The 21,705-nt window shown below is 42.2% G+C and overlaps 1 protein-coding gene across 1 annotated transcript; it reads left to right on the top strand.

Moving 5' to 3' along the window:
- Positions 1–1,311: 1,311 nt before the first annotated feature.
- On the top strand, positions 1,312–21,397 carry LOC139734364 (uncharacterized). The gene is made up of 12 exons (XM_071645156.1): positions 1,312–1,587; positions 5,149–5,247; positions 5,877–5,978; positions 9,268–9,369; positions 9,878–9,976; positions 10,492–10,590; positions 11,458–11,556; positions 13,095–13,172; positions 14,380–14,541; positions 16,313–16,442; positions 18,421–18,584; positions 19,121–21,397. The coding sequence occupies exons 1-12, from the start codon at positions 1,468–1,470 to the stop codon at positions 21,395–21,397; spliced, it is 3,531 nt and encodes a 1,176-aa protein (XP_071501257.1). The 5' UTR covers positions 1,312–1,467.
- Positions 21,398–21,705: the final 308 nt, after the last annotated feature.

The following is a 21,705-nucleotide window of genomic DNA, read 5'->3' as shown; positions in this document are numbered from 1 at the left end:
GGTAGACATGTCATCCTCTCAGGCATTCCACCTCTAGATTTATCCCCTCCCCTCAAGTTCATGGGGTTATCAATCAAATACCGCTTTAAGACCGCGTACATGTACAATACACATCATTATGAGTGGATTCGCTGTGAAAGAAAAAAACAGTGACCTGTGCTGGTTTAGAATATTACTTTACCCAGTTGCCTGTGTAGTGGTCAGAATCTTCCTTTTTTCAACCAAAAAGGTGGAAGAGACCTCTCTTCCACCTCCCTGTTTCAACCATACTGTTTGAGTGTACTTGCACATGTACAGTTGTGTGTGTCATCCCCAGTTTCCTGTACCAGTACTCTTTAAATTCACATAAGACTGTGTTTAAGGCCTACATATTCTTGATCTACAGAAGTTTGTATTATAATAACTTTGATATTGATACCGCTGTAGCTCTATAATAATTTGTTTGTTATCTCTCATTTTTTCTATTTTATGGAGGTGGGTGGGGAGGGTTATTGGGAAGAGGTACAGCGATCCATTTTGATAGTCTTCACAAGAGTGAATACATCTGAAATAAGTTGTTGTTTTTTTTTTTGGGTGGATATGTACATGCCTGTACCCTTCGTATACAGTTAGTTACAGTACAGTGTATGTCATTGGTTTAATCGACAAATTTTTCTTAATAAGATTGCATTGATAAATGTGACTTCTAGATATCTTATATTCATTGCCAACAAATTGAAGATTAAATGTTCAATGCACACAGTAAAAACAGAATCTTAAAACAGAGTCTTACTTTACAATATTTGTTTTTATTGCTCATAAGAAATTCTTGCTTTCCTTTTTTTTCAATACTTTTATGCAGTGGGAGAATGTTTTATGCCCCAGGTCTATTTCATTTATCATATTAATATGTATGATACTCTCACCTTGACCATTTCAACCAGGAGCCATTTCAAAGTGTTTGATGGTACAAACATACAAGCATGCCAGCTTCAAGGCAGACCCTTTTACAACTACAGTTGTACATCTGCTGTGAACATTTTTAGCAATGCAACTACATGCTGTATTTGATGCAGATAAAAAATAAAGAAAAAAGTGTGAAATGTACTTTTCTTTCTTGTTGCAAAACTGAGGATGAAGTTTGATCTGCAAGAAAGTGAAATCTACAACAAAAATGTTGTCTTTCAAAGTAAGCTCTGCAATGCATGTAAATGAGGTGAATATACACGGTGCAAATTTTGAATCATGCTGTGCAGCAATTGTAGGGAAAGAAATGATGTTCTTTCTTATTATTTGTTTCTTCTTTTTTTTTGCCATCTTTTGCAGGTCATGATGTAACTCAGCTTACAGAGCACAATGTGATGAAGGAGATGGGGGGAAAACTTTCAGGGCTACATGTTCCTCAGGAGAGGCTGAGGTAGACCGCTCTTGGTTTCTGGACCAGGAACTGGGCTGGACCCAGGCCCAGGTCCGGGTGACGCAGGGGTCATGGCCGCATCTTCGTCGATCAGCGCCCTCAATGAACGCCTGCGCCATGTGGCCACAAAGGGTAACATTGAGGAGATGGAACAACTCATTCGCCTCGGAGCGACATTTGACACCGACAGGGTAAGTCATAGGGAACAAATTTTACTGCATGCCTCTTCCCCAAAAGACACATCAGGCAAATCTGCCATTTGAACCAGAAACAGTCATGGCATGTACAACTTTTGTGAATTGGAGCCGACGGAGCTGACAATCGTTTGCATGGCACAAAACTTTCTTGAATTGCCCCTGGCTTTCAATGTGCATTTACAAGTGTAGCTAAACTTTTACATGCATTTTACAACACCTTCACAAATCGTGGTCACAAAATTCGCTAAAGATTCATGCTCTTGAAAATTTCTGGTTTTACAGTATTAAATAGTTGACAGTGATTTTATTTTCCTGCCTTCTGTTAAACATTGATATTATGGGGTTCGACTTGTCAAGGGGTGAGAAATTCTGGAGTAAAATTTGGTTAAGTTTAGTCTCAGCCACTTGAAAATGTAATGCAACGTTTCATTAAAAATTTTGCTTGACGTTGGCAGATTCAAAATGACTCTTTGTACACCAATATCATAAATAGTCACTTTGTGTACTGCATAGCAGTGTGCACACACCACACCATCTTAATAGTTATTTCTACAATTACAAACCAGGAAAGGAAAAGAAGGATAAATACATGTACAATACAATCTATGCTACCCATAAGTTGTAACTGGTCGGCACCCTTTCCGCTGGAAACTCAATGCTTGTGGTGTGGGGTGTGACTAATGGGCGCATTTGTTACACCCCACCGTGACACGGGCCATTACCCCTCTGCCGGCATGGTTTGAAGCGAGTACACCAGTAAGCATCTGAAACAATGGGGAGCTTTCAAAAGGGCAGTGCATTTCTGACTACTGATGGATGTCTGGAGTTTTGAGAGGAAGAGGGAAATATTGGACTTGACTGGTGTGGTGGTGGATCCACCCAGAGAAGACGCCATGCTGTGAATACAAACAGCAGTTTACTCTTTCACCCTAGGGTCGACCCAGAGTGACCTTTCAACTACAGTGTATGAGCATTGATGTCTTGTAGATAGATAGAGAGATGGGGGAGGGGGTGGATGGGAGTAAGGTGAAGAAAACAATTTGCAGCAATATTTAAGGGAGAGGTTACTACAAGTAACTCTACACCATTTTTCATACATTGTACACTTTTGTTCTTTAGAAATCGGCAGCAGAATCTATTGAGGGTTAGAACATTGTACACCCTGTTGATGTACAGGCGACTGTAAAGCAAGTTATTTTTGTGGCATGAAACTTTTGCAAATTGCCACTGGCATTCAATTGCATGGGCCTGTAGTGTGGACAAGAACTCTCGCATGTATTTTAATTTTATGAAGCTTGGCTCTCGCAAAATTTACGAAATTAAAATGCATGTGAACATTTTTGGTTCTGCAGTGCTTTGCTATTCAATTTATTGTAAAACACAATATTTTCGCGGCATGAAATTTTTGCGAATTGCCTCTAAACATTCAATGTGTATAGAACTTTCACGAGCATTTTAATTTCGCGAATCTTGGCTCTCGCAAAATTAAAATGCACGCAAACATTCCTCATTTTACAGTAATGAGACTGACCATTCAGACCTCTCGTTTGTACAATGAACTCCAAATTCAAAGTGCAGCATAATTTGTACTTCTTTTGCATCATTTTTCTTCACATATTTTGTATCATTTTTCTTCACATATTTTGTGAGATCTCTGTTCCTACCATTGTCAAAGATTTTGCAAAATTTAGCCCTAAATCTTGTCTGTGTATTTTTTATTCTGTTCCCTGCCTTTGATGCACTGAAATGCATCTTTAAGAAGGTACCAGTTACCTTGGTATCGTACACTGTATGCACATATTCAGATGACCTCTTGGTATGCAAGCAGGTGTTTGTTCTTTATCTGATAGTACATCAAGTTATCAGCTCGGTGATGTCCACTGTGACAACAGTTTGTAACTTATCTTGGTTTTACCCTTGTAGGGATCACAAGTTATTCAATAAGAATGTGTGAAGTGTGAGTACAAGCCCCAAGTTAGTCAGCTTTTATAGATAGTACATCACCCAACAGTCAAACCTGTCTTAGCAGCCACCCGTTTATAGTGGCCATCTGCTCTATGTGGCCACTTCACATCCTTCCTGATAGAAATTATACATGTCCTCAAGACTTGATATAATGTGGCATTTAGCAGGCCCTGCAAGTAGCTACCTGTACCTGATTTGCCTCCTGTGGGCCATGTATTTTACTGTGCATAACATCCACCAACTTTGATATCAAATCTCATCTTCTGGTGTGCTGCTGTAAACGTGGAACTCTTTCGCAGTGTGGAATATTTTATACATGTAGAAAATTTTGCTCTCAGTGAAATTCTACACTTTAGTCCAAATATGGGAACAGCATTTTGGTTTTTTTTTTAGTAGATATTGAAAGGTGTTGAGAAATACTGTCATCTGCAAAATCATTTTATAAGCAAAAATTGGCTTAGCCCCCCCCCCCCCCCCAAAAAAAAAACACAAACAAACAAAAACAAAAACAAAAACAAAAACAAACAAAAAACAAAAAAAGAACAAAAACAAAAACAAAAACAAAAACAAAAACAAAACAAAAACTGCTTCAAGTGTCACAGTTTCCTCTGTTAATACTGCACAGCAACAAGTAAATCCATTACTAAAATAAACAATGTTCTGCCAAGTTGTTTTCCCAACTCAGAGCCATTGACTCCTGAAGGGTAATAAAAGGTGCATGCTTTTTAAATCATACATTGTAGTTCAGGTTTAAATTTCCAATGATTTAGGGATGATGCTGCTCTACAGCAAGATATATTGTTTGATAAAAGCACATTTCCGTACACACACACACACACACATACACAAACAAAAGGAAGGAAAACAGGAGCAATCATATGTGAGAGAATTATGCCTTCTCAAAGTATGACAGACAACAGAAACAAGAATAATCAAGACAAGCTCTGTCAGAAGTCAACCCTGTGTGGTGACCCCTCCTAATTGGGTGCCAAGCAACCTGTGTCAACCCATGAAATGTCATAGGGGTATTAAAAGTGAGTTTTGATGGTTTAGGATTGGTGTTACCGTGGTAACCATGGCCATTTGTCATAGGCAGTAAATACCAGAAAGTCAGAAAGTCACCATTTAATTGATAGTCTGAAGTTTCAGTGGAATGAGTTAGGTTCTCATATGAACACACTGCAGGACTGTTTGGGGAATTATGTTACATAGAAAGAAACAGGATATTGTAAATATTGTTTGTGTTCTAATCCAAACCAATAAAAGTATTCTTGCGCATGGGGAACTCTGTGTTTGACTGAAGTTGAGAAAAGCTCCAACTTGTCGGAACGTTAAGTGCTCTCAAAGTTTGCAAGATGCACACCAACAAACATTTCCTGGTTAGTCAAATAATACATGCTGACAATATGTATTGTTTTATGGTATTTGAATATGTTGTTTATTTTTTTAAATGATGCTTTCTAGTACTCTCTTATTATTTTTTTTTTTTACTTTAATTGAAAATTGCATTCATCAACTGCATTTCACCTTCCAGGAAAGGTCTTTCGACCTGCATTTCTTATTTTTATCCATTTTGTTTCTATTCTTCAGTATGGACGGACGGCACTCCACTATGCTGCTCAGAGTGGTCAGGTGAAAGCCATCAGGCTGTGTGTCGCCAGAGGCTGTGATCAGGATGTGGAAGACAGTGTAAGTATGCTTGATAAACCATGCTTTTACACGTACCAAGAGTGGTTCATTTGAATGCTGAATTACAAACACGATTGCAATTATGATTTGAATCATCGTTCGTTCACACGACTGAGAAAGGCTTCACAGATTCTGCAATTTCAGAGTGAGGAGAGGAGGATTGCCTTAATCCTTGCCAAGTTTCCATCAATCACCTTTGAGCCTTCTTTCTGCAGGAGTGATTGAAATGTCACTGGAGTCTCTGCCCCTAAAAAAAACGTGATTAAAATTCTGTTATGTTCGCATGGTCATTTCATTGCTTAATTCTGGCGAAATGTGATTGGACAACACCTCCGGACCATCATTTGAAACACAATTAGGAATAACGTTTCAAATCGCCCTCCACAATTCCAGTTTGCATTCACATGGCAAGAATGCTTCATTTGAAACGTTATTCTAGTGATGCTTCATTGCAATCAACTACACTGTAGCGACTTTGGACAATGTGTACAATATGCTATGGGGTTTTCTGTGCTAATCAACACGTAGGGCACACTATTCAAAGGGTTAGCAGCCCAGTGGGATTGGGTACATGGAGTGAATTTGGTTGTAATTTGCATTGATCATTCCCAATGGTCACTTCTTTACAGTGTGGGAGGACAGCCCTGCATGTCGCTGTAGTGTCTGATGGCCACGTGGATGCTGTGAGAGCTCTCCTTGAGGAAGGCTGTGATGTGGACAGGCAGGATGAGGTAAGTCCGATCCGCTTGACCAGTTTTAACCCGTTGAGGACGAGTCCAGAGTATACTCGGGCAGGTGTCTGTGGGGAATGCATGTTGTAGTAAATTCAGTCCGTCCTCAATGGATTAAGGGCAGAAGGATGTTATAGGAAATGCATCGTTGCATGGTACACTTTCTGGTAGTCATTACTCCTTATATTGACCTATATTGAATGGATTTGTTCACATTATGAATGTTCATTGAATGAACTTGGTGCCCATTCAATGAACTATTGTGTGTGTTGATATATTTTGATAAGATATTTTTATTTTCATTGCAAGATCTGCCTTACTTCCGTAATAAATGTATTCAAATGTTTTGAATGATTTAGGTTATTTTTTTTTTTTTTTTTTGCATTGTTGATTAGATTTTTATGTGCATTAATTTTGTGACTAGTCAAATTAGTTTGGCTGAGAACGTGCAAGGCATGCGATTATGATGTAAATCCATCTCGGTGTGAAAAAACATCGAAGAACAAATCTTTCTCATCCTGAGTCATGGTACTCATTCCAGAACTCTATCAGTTTTATCTTCATTCTATCAGTAGACTGTTCTCAGGCATTGATAACACTGTTGGGCATTGATAGCAGAACTGAGCCCTTGTCATTCTTTGATTTCATATCCAACATCCAAAGTCTAATGATGTTTTTTCGTTCCGATCCGGTGAATATCACTTGTTGTTGTAAATTGACTTCTAAAAAACATTGAGCTCTTCAAACTTAGTATCCCCTTGTCTAAACCGCTCATGTACAGTACTAGTACCCACAAAATTATGGCTCACCTGTAAAAGAAATCTATTTTCTCTACAGTGAATATCATTTGGTTGCACTTAATTCATTCACATAACATGTATTTTGAGAATTATGTGTGCCTGTATAGCACAGTAACACATACATAAAAAACAGAATAAAGAAAGAACCCCTGCCCCCACCCCTCTCCCCCCCCCAAAAAAAAAAAAAAAAACCTGTGTCACATCAAGTTTTTTCTTTACCAATGCTGCAAGACCTGTTTCGCACACCGCAAATCTTGTCAGTGGCCGTGTTTAGGGCTCATCAAAAGCCTTGGGGCGCATGATGTTATTTCCAAGACAAATCTTTGTAGAGGACCAAGCCCATAGTGACAAATTTCATCCAAACATGCGTGAGTGAAGCGCGGAAGCGGTGTGGATCCCAAACAATGGCTTGTTTCCGTATTCTTGTTTTAAAAAAAAGAAAAAGAAAATATGTGTGTTCCATCTGTCTATGTTTGTTTAGGGGTGAGTATGAGTACAGCAATGCCCAGACATACAATGACATACTCTTTATCAACCATAGCCATTTTTGGGACAACAAAGTCGCCCATTAAGGAAGGAATTTTAGACCCCTGAGGGACTGAATATGCCATCGAGAATCGCTCAATCGTGTCGCATGGCAAAATCTCTTTATAGGCAAGAAAAAAAGAAAAGGAAAAGAGAAAAAGAGAAAAGAGGTTGACTTTTTGACACCTGTTCTTCCTAGTATGGCACTTCGTGGCTCATTCTCCCCCAGGTCCTTGACTGAATATCAGTTTAGCCAAGTGAGAATCTATTTATAATTGAGTATGATTTGATATTGATTGTTGGTTGGGGCTTTGCATTTACAAAATCAGAGTGCGTTTGTGCGTTCATGGCAAGGGTATGTATGATGGGTGGGGGAAGGAGGAGAAAGGTGGTGTAGTCTACAAGTGCGGGTAACCTTTTGACTACGTTCCAATGAAGTGGTATACAAGAGCATGGAATATGCAGACTTGTTTTACAACCTAATGTTTTTAGAATTGATTGTTTTGTTTTTATGATAGATATCATCTTGTGTTAATTGCAGGGTTTATTAATCCATACTTGTACATTGTACATATGAATGTAATTATATACAATGTACATTGAGGAAGAAAGGTTTGCGGTGACACCATGTGTATGTCGTCCTTAATCAGATCATTGCTTGGCAGAAGAAGAGTGTAGAAAGAGGAGAATTGAAGAGGTAAGCGACGTATTGATTCCGCTTTCCATAGTTCACATTGTTCACCGACTTCATTCTTCTCTTTAGTTTCATGAATCTTCACTTCTCTCTCCTATCTCTGTGATTTTCCAACCTTCAACTCCTCCCTCTTCCTCTTCCCTTCTATTTCATCTTCTCCTCCTAACCATGTCCGAACATCCTCCTTGATTCTCACTCTATTCACTCTCTGTGTTCCCTTCCCTACCGTCTCCACTAGTGCAACTTCAACTTCCAGCCCATTACTGTCCCCCAGTCTTCACTTCTTGCTCTCCTTACAACCCCCATATGTCGCTTCCCTCTTCAATTCTCCTCTTCCTAGACTCTTCTTCTGCCAAGCAATGATCCGGTTAAGGACTACATGTACATACACATGAGGTCACCGCAAACCTTTCTCCCTCATTTACTTCACCATGCAAACCTTCAATCAACACACAATGTACATTGTACATCTCCTTCTTTTCTTGGTAAAATCTATTGTTTTAGGACCCAACTGTGGCCGCTAGAGGAACATTTTTCATTTCTTCCCTTTTCAATAATATCTTTTTCTTTCACCTCAGGCAGTGAGTTTTAAAAAGAGGTTTTTCAGATAGTTAATAGACACAATGGTGGTATTCAAGTAATGCTATCAGTATGAATTTTTCAAATTGGTAAAAAGATTGGCTGAAGTGACCTCCTCAGACAATTACTGTTAAAGGACAAGTTCACCTTCATAGACATGTGGGTTGAGTGAATGCAATATTTAGTAGAACACATCAATGAGAGTTTGAGGAAAATCGGACAATCCGTTTTTACTGGATGAGAAGACTACTATAGCTTGTGATGTCATATGAGTACAACTATATAAAGCAAGTATAAAGAAAATTCAAGCCACAAATTCTCACTTTTCTCACATAATAAAAGAACACTCGACTTCTCTCTTTCAAAAGTCACGGGGAATAATATTACCCCTCACATAAGTCAGTAACAAGTCGAAGAAATGTGCACTTTATTCAAAAAGTCAAGTTTTGTGAAATTCCCCTTTGATTTTCCCTATATCGTTGTACGCATGTGACATCATACACTGTAGTAGTCTTCTCCTCCAGCAGTGATTGCACAGATATTATAAAAATTCAAAGCTTTTGAACGGATTGTCGGATTTCCCCCAAACTTTCACTGATGTGTTCTACTAATATTGTTACCTTCACTAAGTCCACATGTATATGAAGGTGAACTTGTCCTTTAATTACTGTCATTTCTCTTACCCCCACAGAAGGGTAACACAGCCCTGCACGAGGCGGCCTGGTACGGCTTCAGCCAGTCTGTCGACACCATCATCAAGATGGGCAAGGCCAATGTACATGCAAGCAACAAGGTATGGGGTGCTTCCTTCATGTGACTTGTCTCCCACCCCTACAAATATTGAAATAAAATAATGTGATAGAGATATCCGATGAAATACAAAATGAGTTCAGTTTTTGCTTCCCGGATGTGTATACCGCAATACATTTACATCTACTTTGTTTTGTTTCTTTGTTTTCTTTACATCCAATAAGTTGTCAGTCAGTTGCCTTGCCAGTCTTAATTCTTTCTTTCTTTACAGACTGATCAGATGTTCAGTCAGCTTGGTATATTTTCTCCCCTCTCTGCACAATTTGTCCATTCTTGCCAGTCTTCATTCTACTTTTGTTTCTTTTACACAGTGGCAAAATGACCATTTGCTGTACAACCTGCATGTTGACATGCATCTGATCTGAAAGAGTAAAAGTAATTTCAAAATCAGGGAGATCTTAAATTCTACCATTCCAACATGAGAAGATTCACTTCTTTGAGTAGCAGTACCTCTCTTGAACACCAGTCTTGATCCTTTCTCTCCCACACAGACTGGCCAGAAGCCCATTCACCTTGCCTGTCAGAACGGCCGCAACCAGAGCACCAGGCTCCTGCTCAAGGCTGGCACACATCCCAACGTCAAGAACAACGTAAGATTATCATCAGTCCTGGTGGATTGTGTAAAATCTGTAATTTCCTCTAAAGGAGAAATAGATTCAAAAATAGCAAGTAGTCGTTCTTGTAGTTTTTGCTGTTTTAGCAGCCATTGTAGTGTGCCCTTCCTTCCCCTTCTAAATCAACAACAAAACTCTGATTTGCAGGACTGTGATGAAGTTTTGGTCAGTAGAATGCAAGCAAACAGTTTTCAGGCATGTTCAACATGACCATCAGTGTAAAAATCCATGTTTTGAAGTATCCTAGCATCTTTTATATTGTTTTCTAAGTATCACACATGAAGTAAAATACTCCAGTTTTGCTGTGTTTAATTTCATTGTTCTCTCAGTTGGCAGTGAAAAGCGTCATTGCCAAAATGCTTTTAGTTTGTTACTTTATGTTGCTGTCAAAGAAGGGAACTGTTCCGTAAAGCTTGTGTCAGGGCTTTATCATGCTCTGTTGTAAACAAAGACATATCTGATGTTTTCTTTGCCATCGTTTTTCTCCATAGTCTGGTGAAACACCCCTCCACATCGCTTGCCTGTTCGGCCACATCACCTGTGCGAGGATTCTGCTCAGCGCCGGCTGTGATGCAAACGCGAAAAAGCAGGTATGGGACTGAGGCCATGTTCACAATCTGTATGTATGGGCTGGGATTGGGGACTCTTGTTGTCTTAGTATCTTATGCAAAACAAATCTTGAGCTCATGGTTATTATAATCTAAGAGACTCTGTTTAGATGTGTTATCTTGTACAGACTGTCTCTGGTGTCAGTCTGTTGGTCATGGTACATACTCATAAGCTTTGCTTGGGGTTTAGGTCGATGCCAGCATCTGTAAATGACACTGATGATGTTGATGATAAATGATGACATTTGTCAGAACACATATTCGTTTTGAGCATTCTGCTGTTGATATGTTCTTCCAGCCATGGCTGAAAATGCGTACCGTCACCTACTGATTGCAATAGACACTTTATAAAACAGACCATCATCATTCTTATTAACACATTATAAAACAGACCATCATCATTCTTATTAACACATCATTCTTAGCACATCATTTTTAGCACATCAGTCTTTGAGGCCAGAAGTTTCTTTACAAGGTCGCTCTGAAACTCATGGCAGGGATTAAGCTGATGAACGTTTCTCACCTCAGTTGAACGTTGAATAACAGAGAAGAGTGATGCAGGGTTGGCATAACTGAGGCAAAGACACAAACGTGCTTTCAAACACACACCCACACAGGTACACACACATTAAAAATATACACACATATGCATGCAGTATGATTCAGTGATATTCAAAGGGATTGTTGTGGGCATGTCAGGAACCAAAGAATTAATGACCCTTTCTCTCTTTCTCTTTTCTTTCCCACCCCTTACCCATTCTTCATGCCGCCTTCATCTCCCCTCTCCCCTACCCCCCTACCCACTTCTCTTTACACTCTTCATACACTCTGCCCACACCCCACCCACAGGATGGCAACACCGCCCTTCACGTGGCCGCCAGCCTGGGCAAGCTGAAGATCACCAGACTGCTGATTGAGTCACAGTGTCAGGTGGAGCTCAGGAACAAGGTAAGCTCCACATCTAACACAGGGGTCGCACTTAACTTTTTTTTTAACTAGCCAGGCGGACTACTTAGAATCAATTTTAACACTGAAGCAATATTTTGGCAAGCCAGACGGACCAGTAACTTCAGAATTTTATGATTTTTAGCTAGTCCGACGTGATTTTGGGTGGCCAATAGCCAGCGGACCATCGCCAATTTCGAACCCTGTAACAGCATACATACTTCCGTTGGGCTCGAAGCAATGACCTCCTCAGGGGCGGATCCAGGAATTCCGTAAAGGGAGGAGCCTTTGCAAGATTAAAGGGGGGTGCCCCACCCCCCATTCTTTTGATTTTATCTCTTTTTGTTTTAACCAAATATAAAGAGGGGGTGCGCACCCAGTGCGCCCACCTCTGGATCCGCCACTGCTCCTGATTACCAGACAGGTGTCATATCCATTAGACTACCGAGCGTTCACAGTAGCATATCTAAACCATCACACAATGAGGTCGAAACTGGTGCAACTGATTGTCAAATTTGCCCTACATCGACATCGACATTGACTAAATTCGCACTGATTAGTCAGTATCTTAGTAGTAGCCATGATAAAAATCATGGGCATACATACTTCAGTTGGACTCGAAGCAATGACTTCCTGATTACTAGACAGGTGTCATATCCACAAGACTACTGAACTTCTGCTTGATATTCAATGATGGTTCTGATCCCGTGTAGAGGTGGATACTGCATATCTATTCAAATTAATGATTCTTGGAAGCTCTGTAGTCTAGTGGATGTGATGCTTCTTCATTGTATTGTCTCTGTTGTATAATTTTTCTTGGCATGTCCTCTTTTCCCAGTATCACAGCCACAAATTTTCTCCTCTGCAGGACATCATGATTTTATAACTGATGATAGGACTGACACAACAACTAATCTAAAGAAGTTTATATGTTACAATATACTACTGTTGTAAGATGGAAATAAATTTGAAAAGTCTGCATCATGTATCTGATAAATGAAATGACTATTATAGCATAGTAGTTAAACACAATACAGGCACACTCTGCCTCTTAATTTTATTTATTTATTTATTTATTTATTTATTTATTTATTTATCTATTTTGCTTTTCTTCTAGCCATTGAAGAGTCTGACTTTCTTTCCTCACTTTGACACTGAATTCTATGTCTATCATTGCTCTGTCAATGCAATTGTTCAAAATCTACGTTTCCTGGAGATGGAAAAAAAATGGCCCTTTTGAACTTGACATGCAGTTCTATGCCAACTTACGTAAACTGCACTACTTTTGAATACTTTCCTTCCTTGTACTTGAATCACAAACAAAATGAGAGAGTCTTTCTATCTTTTATATCACAGCTTTATTGGAAATGGACCAGAATAATAAAAATGTAAAAATGTGATAAGTCAACCTGATGTTGGTACAGAAACAAGCAGATGAATAAGCAAAACTGACACAATTTTGAGTAGCCCCGTGGATGTTTGAATGCTTTTGTGATTTTTCATATTGTGATGATGGAAGCCCCTATATGTTTTGCCGACAGAACAATCAAACAGCCTTGGAACTTGCCCGCCAGAACGATCATGCAGACGCTGTGTTGCTCCTTCTTGGTGCTCACAAGGTATGTCCAATTCTACCTCCCTTGTCGGAGAAACACGGAGTACAGTTGAACCTCTTGTATCCGAACAAGTCGGGACCGGGGCTCATCCGGATAAGGGATTTGGCCGGATACGGGAGACTCAATGCTTTATACATGTACATATACATACACATGTACTGATGTAGCCCATTGTAGTACCACATGTAGTAATGTTTATACTGCAACCTTTTCATTGTTACACTCAGTAACAGACCCCAAAATAGAGGTTCGTGTTTGCAAGAATGAAATCATTTTCTTTTATAAATTCTTGGGATGATTTGCCTAAATAATACATTAAGAAATGTATCATGTATATGTAATTCATGTGTGTTTGTGTAGGAGATCTCAAGGAGTTGGGAATCCCCCTTTCCTCCCGTAATTATTTTTAAAAAAATCACGGCGAGATTGCGTCCGTATAATAGAGAGATCCGGATAAAGGGAGGCCGGATAAGAGAGGTTCAACTGTATGAGTTACATTCTGCAGGTTCTGTCATAGACATGAAATTAAATGTAGGTTAGATTTATGTCTTATTCCTCCTTTTGCTGTGCACTGTCTTCTGGTACAATATGGTGTCATGTTCCATAGTAAAGAGTGCACCTTAGTTTGACAATGAGAAATTGTAGATAGCAATACAACAACAATACACCTCGATAGGGACATTGTCAGTCACCCAATGAAATCAAATTTGCATGTAGATTGCCCTCACACTCTATCCTCTTGCGAGCAACATTACTGATGATTAAGAAATAGGTGTGTTTTTTTTTTTTTGGGGGGGGGGGGTAGTAGTAAGGAAAAGGGATAATTCTATTTTTATTCCATCAGTGCATTTTTCAAGATTGGATTTGACCACTCACAAAATATTACACTCCCAAAATATATGTTGTGTACATTGTTTAATTCATAACTTTGTCCAGTATTTCATAAAGAAAGTTATCCATTATTTAGTATCTGGGCTTTAGTGTAAGAAACCCACTGTGATGTGCTTTGTCCATACTGCACCAATAGCGGAAGCGTAGTTTTTGACAGAGTTCAAAAGTAGGATAAAATTCTGCGTGAATAGAGTTGTCCTAATCTGGCCAATACAGGGCGCCTCACAAGGAATAGCAACAATGCTTGGGAACTGTGCCTATGTTATATGTGACCAACACTGCTCATTACACTTGTATGTCATATGTTTACTGTCATCAGTTGCGGAAGGGCAAACGATCCTTTTTCTCGCTGAAGAAGAAGAAAGGCGGAGACCCAGCAGACGACCTTGGCGACACCTCTCACCACCATCATCGCCATGGAGACCATTCTCCTCACAAGCATGATGACAAACACAGTCGTGGACACAGGGATGAAAAGGGGGTGAGTCGCAGACTCTATTTGTTGTATCAGACAGTTTGGAAAGTCCACCCCGTCAGTGCCAGCGTAATCTTGCGGTATGTTAAGAATAGAAGTCTGCTATTCAGATTCACGAAATTCTTCCATCGAGTTGCTCTTATTGCAAATGATTAACAAATTGCCCTACATCAACACCTGTCCGATGATCAGGAGGTCGTACACATGTAGGTTCGAATCCTGCCCGAGTATGTATGCCCATGATTTGTCATGGCTGCTACTAAAATGCTCATCAAATCAGTGCTTATTTATGTCGATGTAGGGCAATTTGTTGATCATTTGCAATTAAGAAAATTGCTAGTTTACACCTATGAAAGGCTTCGAAAGGTCTTTAGAAAAGTAAGGTGTTGCTCTATTTGACTGTTAAGTCATACGAGTACTTCACATTCAATTCAAATGGCTTCCATTCAGTGATCTGCTCTGGCCTCAATGAATTCTTTAATTTTGTAGTACATGAGATGATAATAAAATGCAGGTGCCATCTGTCCTCATGTACAGAGTCAGCTTTCCAGCTTTTCATGTGCATTTTTAGGGGTAGTCCATATCTCAGTCATATTTTTGTGAGTTGCCATTGCTATTTGGAAAACACCAATTGTACAGCCATTGAATTTTCATGAGTGAATTGGCATTAATTCTTGCTATCGCCAATGACGTAAAAAGTACCCGGATGTGGCTTTTTCGTCAAGCTTTAGTGCACTTCCGGGACTGGGGCACTTCCGGCGCGGGGCATATTTTGCACAGCGCTAGTGTGCGCGTAGCGCCGACCACGGATACTAGTACAGTAGGCGGCTGTACCCGAACCAGCCAGTGGCAGGCCTGTGATGGATACATACTGTAGCTATAGCCCCTGCATTGCCCTAGGCCTTGCATTGTAGTGTATGTACGCGACACAAGCTAGACATACCGCGTACCAGTACATCGTACTGCTTGATCACGCGATCAACTTGCACATCAATGATCAGTCATCTCTGCATACGCTGAAAATAATAGTAATACTGGAAAATATTCACCCACCTGGATATCGTCATGGAATGCCCATCTTTTTTTATTTGTTCTCTGTCGAGGTGCCGCGAACACAATCGGGAACGAACCGTGATCTCGAACTTATCCTGTCTCCGATTGAAGCAATTTCTTCCAAGCAAGTCGCACGCGCGCTGCGCTGTGGAGTCACCCGCAAACTTCACCCACGCGGCCACGTCACGTCTCGCATGCCAGTAAGGGACCTATTTCTGTAGAATTTGTTCATTTATTGTCATGCGAACAACACATGACAGCTCCGCAGTAACGACCTATAGTCGTATTTACAGCAATTTCTCAAGAATGGAGAAATTTCAAATCATATTAAAGCTAAAATTCAAGTCGAGGAAACAGTAAGTACACGTAGAATACAGTCGGTTTTATGTGTAAATAGCATTAGTCATGTATCACGTGCGTACAAACGGAAGTGACTTGGCTCCCGGACTATCCCATAATGCACCGTAAATGACGCTTAAATCAACATCCAGGTACTTTTTACGTCACTGGCGATAGCGAGAATTGTATGACAGGGTCGTTGGTACAATTTTCAGATGTCAAGAACACTTGCCTGTCTGTCTTATATTTTGGTTGGTTTGTTTGTTGGTTGGTTGGTTGGTTGGTGTCTTTGTTTGTTTTTAGGGGATGGATTGCACATTTATTATCACCAAACTTGAAACAAAATCTCCAAATTTTACATTTTACACAGAGAGATGGTAAGAAGGGCGATGATGATGTTGACGGGGATCATAGAGGAGCCCGTGTGAGAGGGAGGCGGGAGCTGGGAGGGCTGGAGAGGCACTCCTCCGGGAGCAGCAAGGGCAAGTCAAAGAAGAAACGTGACCAGGTCAGTGGTTCATGTCTTTTCATTGCCGTTTCAATTTCTTTTGGCAGCCGCTCTGTGCAGTGTACAGATGATTTAAGGGGTGATCAAAAGAACCAGGGAATTTTTTTCGTCATTAACTTATCACTTTATAGTGCGGATATGTGCATGTTGTGGGGGGGGGGGGGGGAGTATATTTTGGGAATTCGATGTTGATGAATGACATTATTTGGTTTTTAAAATTAGTGCTCCCAAGGTTGTCATTCAAGAGTGGGACTAGTCGACCACTCAAGGCTATGCAAACCCATTGTCTAGCACTACAATCTGCAACACTGTCACAGGCTGTAGGGCACTAACTCTGCAATTCATTACAGTTTTGTTTTGAAAATTCTGTAGCACATTGTGTAGTGACTGACATTTGCCCTTCTAAGTAAGATGGGTTCATGGTTACAGAGCCATCGTGCTGATAGAGTTTCATCCAAGAAGTTGCATAACGCTGTTGGGGCAACAAAACTTTGTTTCTCACAAATGTCAAATGTTCCGGAGAGCGAAAATACATGGCAGCCATTGCACTATAACAAATACATTTGTAGGATTGCCTTTCCTGAGACATACAGTGGTAGCTTCATTTTTGTCGAGCCCACCAGAGGTGTGGGGAGACTAAGGGATCGCCTGCGGCGTCTGTCCGTCCATCGTCCGTTGTCCGTCCGTCCGTCGTCCGTCGTCTGTCCGTCCGTGCTAACGAGAGTATGCTTGTGTGGCTAGGAGAACAATAGTGCACAATAGATGGCCTTTATTCCGTCAGGCTTGTGTGGCTAAAATTTTTGCTTGTGTGTCTATTTTAACAAAAGGGAGAACAAAGGGGTAGACACACAAGTATATCACCGTAAGGTCTTCCGTCCGTCCGTCCGTCATCCGTCCGTCCGTCGTCCGTCCGTCGTCTGTCCGTAAAGCTACAAAAACTTGAATAACTCTCTACTGAGGATTTCAATTTCAATCAAACTTGGAGGGAAGAGTGGTTATACAAAGTTACACATTTTACCAAACATGAAGGGCACCTCAAGGTCAAAGGTCACAGGCAGAGGTCAATGAACTTTAGGGCCCAATGTTAAGTTTTTAGGGCGCGTTTCGTTTATAGCTCGTAACTTTTGATGTATCTGTCTGTTTGTGACCAAACTTAGATGGTAGATGTCCCTTGGGAAGTCGAAGGTTACCACAAGGTCAGAGGTCACATACAGGGGTCAACGAACTTTTAGGGACCAATGTTAAGTTTTTATGGCGAGTTTTGATTATGGCTCATAACTTTTGATCCCTTTGTCTGTTTGTGACCAAACTTGGATGGTAGATGTTCCTTGGGGAGGTGAAGGTCATCACAAGGTCAAAGGTCACATACAGGGGTCAACAAACTTTTAGGGCCCATTGTTAAGTTTTTATGGCGCGTTTTGATTATGGCTCATAACTTTTGTTCCCGTTGTCCGTTTGTGACCAAACTTGGACAGTCGATAGACCTTGGGGAATTAAAGGTCATCACAAGGTCAAAGGTCGCAGAAAGGGGTCGACAAATTTTATGGGCCCATTGTTAATTTTTTATGGCATGTTTCGATTATGGCTCATAACTTTTGATCCCTTTGTGCGTTTGTGACCAAACTTGGATGGTAAATGTCCCTTGGGGAGTTGAAGGTCACCACAAGGTCAAAGGTCATAGGCGGGTCAATGAACTTCTGGGACTTAGAAAAATATTAATTTCTTGTTCGCGAATGGGCAAGACACAATTTGGCACTTGCCTTGTATTTGTAAGACAGCTGGGGTTTGGGCAAGACATCTCTTGACTGATTATCTGACGATTACTCTGAAGAAGTGATTTTCACCAGAATTTGAGATACAAGCTTTTGTCACCCCATTGATGAAAAACTCACCCCATTGATGAAAAACTCACTTAACTCAACTGGATGCCCTCTTGTCATTTCAGAGGCGGGAGGAAGGCCAGTTTAGGATGGACCTGGCCCGAGACCAGCACCTCTTCGTGAAGGAGGAGCTCAGGAAGAAGGTGCGCTCCGAGAAGAAGCTCCAGGCAGAGATCCAGAGGGGGAGGGAGATGGGTAACCCCACGGGGGCGGGGCACCCCCTCGTCAGGACGCAGCTCTTCAAGGACAAGACCGGCAAGGTCCTGGAGGTGGGCTAGGCAAAATCCTTTAAATATTGCAACCTATTGACGACTTGGCCCCGAATTTCTGATATGACATCCTCAGCTGCAAATATAGCTGCCAAATTAAGTTTGAGTTCACATTAGGTGTGATGTACTCCATCTTGTCTGTTAGGGGTAATGTTTGATGAGCTATTGGATTGTGATGCTAAACCAAGATTGTTTTGTTTGTGAGTTTCTTGAAGTACAAAAATTGAACCAAGGAGGGCCAAAGCAACACAGCAAATAAGTCATGAATCTGAAAAGTATGTCTTATCATGTCTCTGTACACATTCCCCTATCTTTGCCTGACGTGATCAAAAGCAAAATGCCAAAACTGAGAAAAACAGCAGAAAATACATGTGAAATGTTCTCTGATGGTGAGGAGGATTTCATCAGATCTTGAAGAAATGTATGCAATCTCGTATCTGCAATCTGGTCTATGAAAAGGCAAATTCTTCTCACTGTAGAATTTTATCAGCATCTCAAAATATACTTTTGTTATCCTTTCTTCTGTGTGTCTGAAGGTGCCAATGCCTGTTCACTGCAACTGCTCCTCGTACATCAAGAAACTTGAGAATCAGGTGGAGGCAAGCAAGGAAAGATTGCTTCATGAGATGGACATGTCCAAGGCCCGCTTTGAGGGCCGAATGAACAATATGGAAAAGCGCATGGTCCACCAGGCCCAGTGCCTGGACCAGCTGTGCAAGGAGCGCATAGCGGCTGAGCGGGCGGACTGCATCCACCGGATCGACCAGAGGGCCATGGAGGAGCGGGAGAAGTGGGCCAGGGACCAAGAGCGCCGGGCTGATGCCCTGCGGAGGGAACTCAGGCAGTGGTTTGAGTCGAGGATACAGCCGCTGCATGAGCAGCTCAGCAGGACTTGCCTAGATGATGCGTGCATCGAGGCCCCTCAGGCCGCGAGGAGAGGAAGGCCGCGAGCAGGGCGCTATAGGCTCCATGGTCACGACATGGCTTTCGGTCGGGTGCGTTCAAAGTCTGAGAGCAATCTCAGTGACTGTGACTTCATGGAGGAGGAGGAAGATGAGGAGGATAGCGAGGAGGAAGATGAAAGTGATGAGGAAGAAGATGAGATCGACCACGGTGGCCATTTTTCAATGGAAGAGACGCAGACGAGCTCCCAGCTGCCCAGCGAACAGTCACCGCACCGCTACAGGAATGGTGGCAGCCGGAGCGAGGAGAGCGAGTATGCCAAGACTGGCGCCATTCCAAAGAAGGGGCGGAGCTGCAGTTTCAGGCAAGCTGTCAGCGATGAGGACAGACAAAGCGGAGGAAGCAACAGCAGTAGAGGGACACCGCTAAGCATGGTGGCGGGTACCTATCGCCCGCCCCTGGTGGCGAGCCACGAACGATCTCCACCCGTTGACCCCCATCACTCGCTCCCTCCAGACTTTGTGCTTCCGTCTCAAGAGACAGACGACACTGACTCATCAGAAACAGACACGGACACGGACACCGAGACGGCCTCGCAGATGTCCATGGAGACCGTCTCGGCGAGAGCGAAGTCGATAGGAGGGTCTACGCATGTGTCGTCCTCAACTCGCGATTCGGGTCACCACACAATGAAGGGTTCGAGCGTGTCATCGGGCCGCAGGTCGACTGCACCAATGAGTGGCGACCAGATTGCCTATCGGGCTCTGACGGTCAATGCGAGACCCCCTCCTCCCTTGCAGGCAGTCACAAACTCTCGCCCCCTATTCAGTGCACAGCCACCACCATCTCAGCTGCGCGTGCAGGCCAACTTTTCGCCGGCGTTCAGTCCACCGGTGTCGCCTTCCTCCACAGCGTCCCAGCCACTGTCTACCTCAACGCTGACATCCAGCGAAGGACAGAGAATGGTGACCCCCGTCAATGAGCACCCTACAAGTGAGAACCCCTCCCCAACAGACTCTGCAAAAACTCCCTCCAGCACCTCCTCTTCAGGTGTCTCCTCAGGGGAGGCGTCCTCCTTTCCAAACTCCTCCCCGATCAAGTACAATGTGGTTAGTCCCCAAAGCGGTCAGTCCTACCAGCGAATCTACAATCCTCGTGCCCCCGCGGCTCATCAGTCGGATCTTGTCAAAGACGTCGCGACGCGTAACTGGGCCCCTCCTCGCAGGGATGAACCTCCAGCGTACTCGAGCAGAACAAACGGTGCCCTGCGCGGTGGCCCACCACCTCATTGGAACAGTGGCAATCAGGTGAGGAACTTCAATAATGGCAATAACAATGGATCGTATGTTCCGAACAATCCCACCATGGATCACCCAGGGAATGGCCAGCCGTACCAGCAACCTAATCCCAACAGACCGCCCTCCAGAACGTTTGCTATGATAGGCAGGCCAGTCGGGGCTCAGAACCGTCCGGATGCCACAAACAATCCTGCTGGCACCCACTATGAAAATGGTGCAGGTGGTAGTGCAGTGCCACCGAGGTCAGCAGCGAGTCGTCTTGGAGTGACCCCATCCCTCTCCGGATTCAGGTATTCATCAAGCCACGTGCCTCCCAACGGCGGGAGCCATCCTCCCCAGCAATCCCTTCCCACCACTCACATGCCCAGCCGCAGTGGCAGCAACGTTGCAACCACTTACGCAAGCTCTGATAGTAGAACTCTTCCGTCGGGATCCAGGACTGGTGCAGTCCAACCGCCAAGTTTTACCGCCGCAAACGCGTCCAGACCAAACAGTGTCGATGTGCGAAATGGAAGCAGCAGCAGCAGTACTTTCATGAGGGACGTTGAACACTATAACCGCAGTGCCCCACCCCAGCAAAAGCTGAAGTACACCAAGGAGCTCTTTCTCTGATTGTTAGCGTGCACTGCCCATGTAGTTTGTAAGTGTAATGATCAAATGATATTTCAAAACAGCTAGCAAAAAAGTGTATTTGTAAACTGCACTCTCCTTTCCTGATTGTATGAGAGCTTGCATGATATATTTGTTGCAGGACCAACATTTTGACAGTGAAATAACTGACCCTATTTTTTTTTTTAAGTTAGAGTATTTGTCTATCTTATTATGATTATAAAAAAATCCAATAACTTAAATTACTCAGGGGATCATTAAGGTTAGTAAGAAAGATATGATACACTATGAGGATGTAAGAAATGAAAAGT

The sequence above is a fragment of the Diadema antillarum genome, unplaced genomic scaffold, assembly GCF_040938485.1.
Source record: "Diadema antillarum isolate AM-2024a unplaced genomic scaffold, OU_Dant_1.0 seq00000523_RagTag, whole genome shotgun sequence".
Taxonomy (NCBI): Eukaryota; Metazoa; Echinodermata; class Echinoidea; order Diadematoida; family Diadematidae; genus Diadema; species Diadema antillarum.
This window is presented reverse-complemented; position numbering and strand designations above follow the sequence as displayed.

Bases quoted from the DNA above. Each gene is read 5' to 3' on its own strand.
- LOC139734364 (XM_071645156.1), top strand. From the start codon at position 1,468: ATGGCCGCATCTTCGTCGATCAGCGCCCTCAATGAACGCCTGCGCCAT. The intron at 5,248-5,876 runs GTAAGTATGCTT...ACTTCTTTACAG, and splicing joins ATCAGGATGTGGAAGACAGT to TGTGGGAGGACAGCCCTGCA. The intron at 9,370-9,877 runs GTATGGGGTGCT...TCTCCCACACAG, and splicing joins ATGTACATGCAAGCAACAAG to ACTGGCCAGAAGCCCATTCA.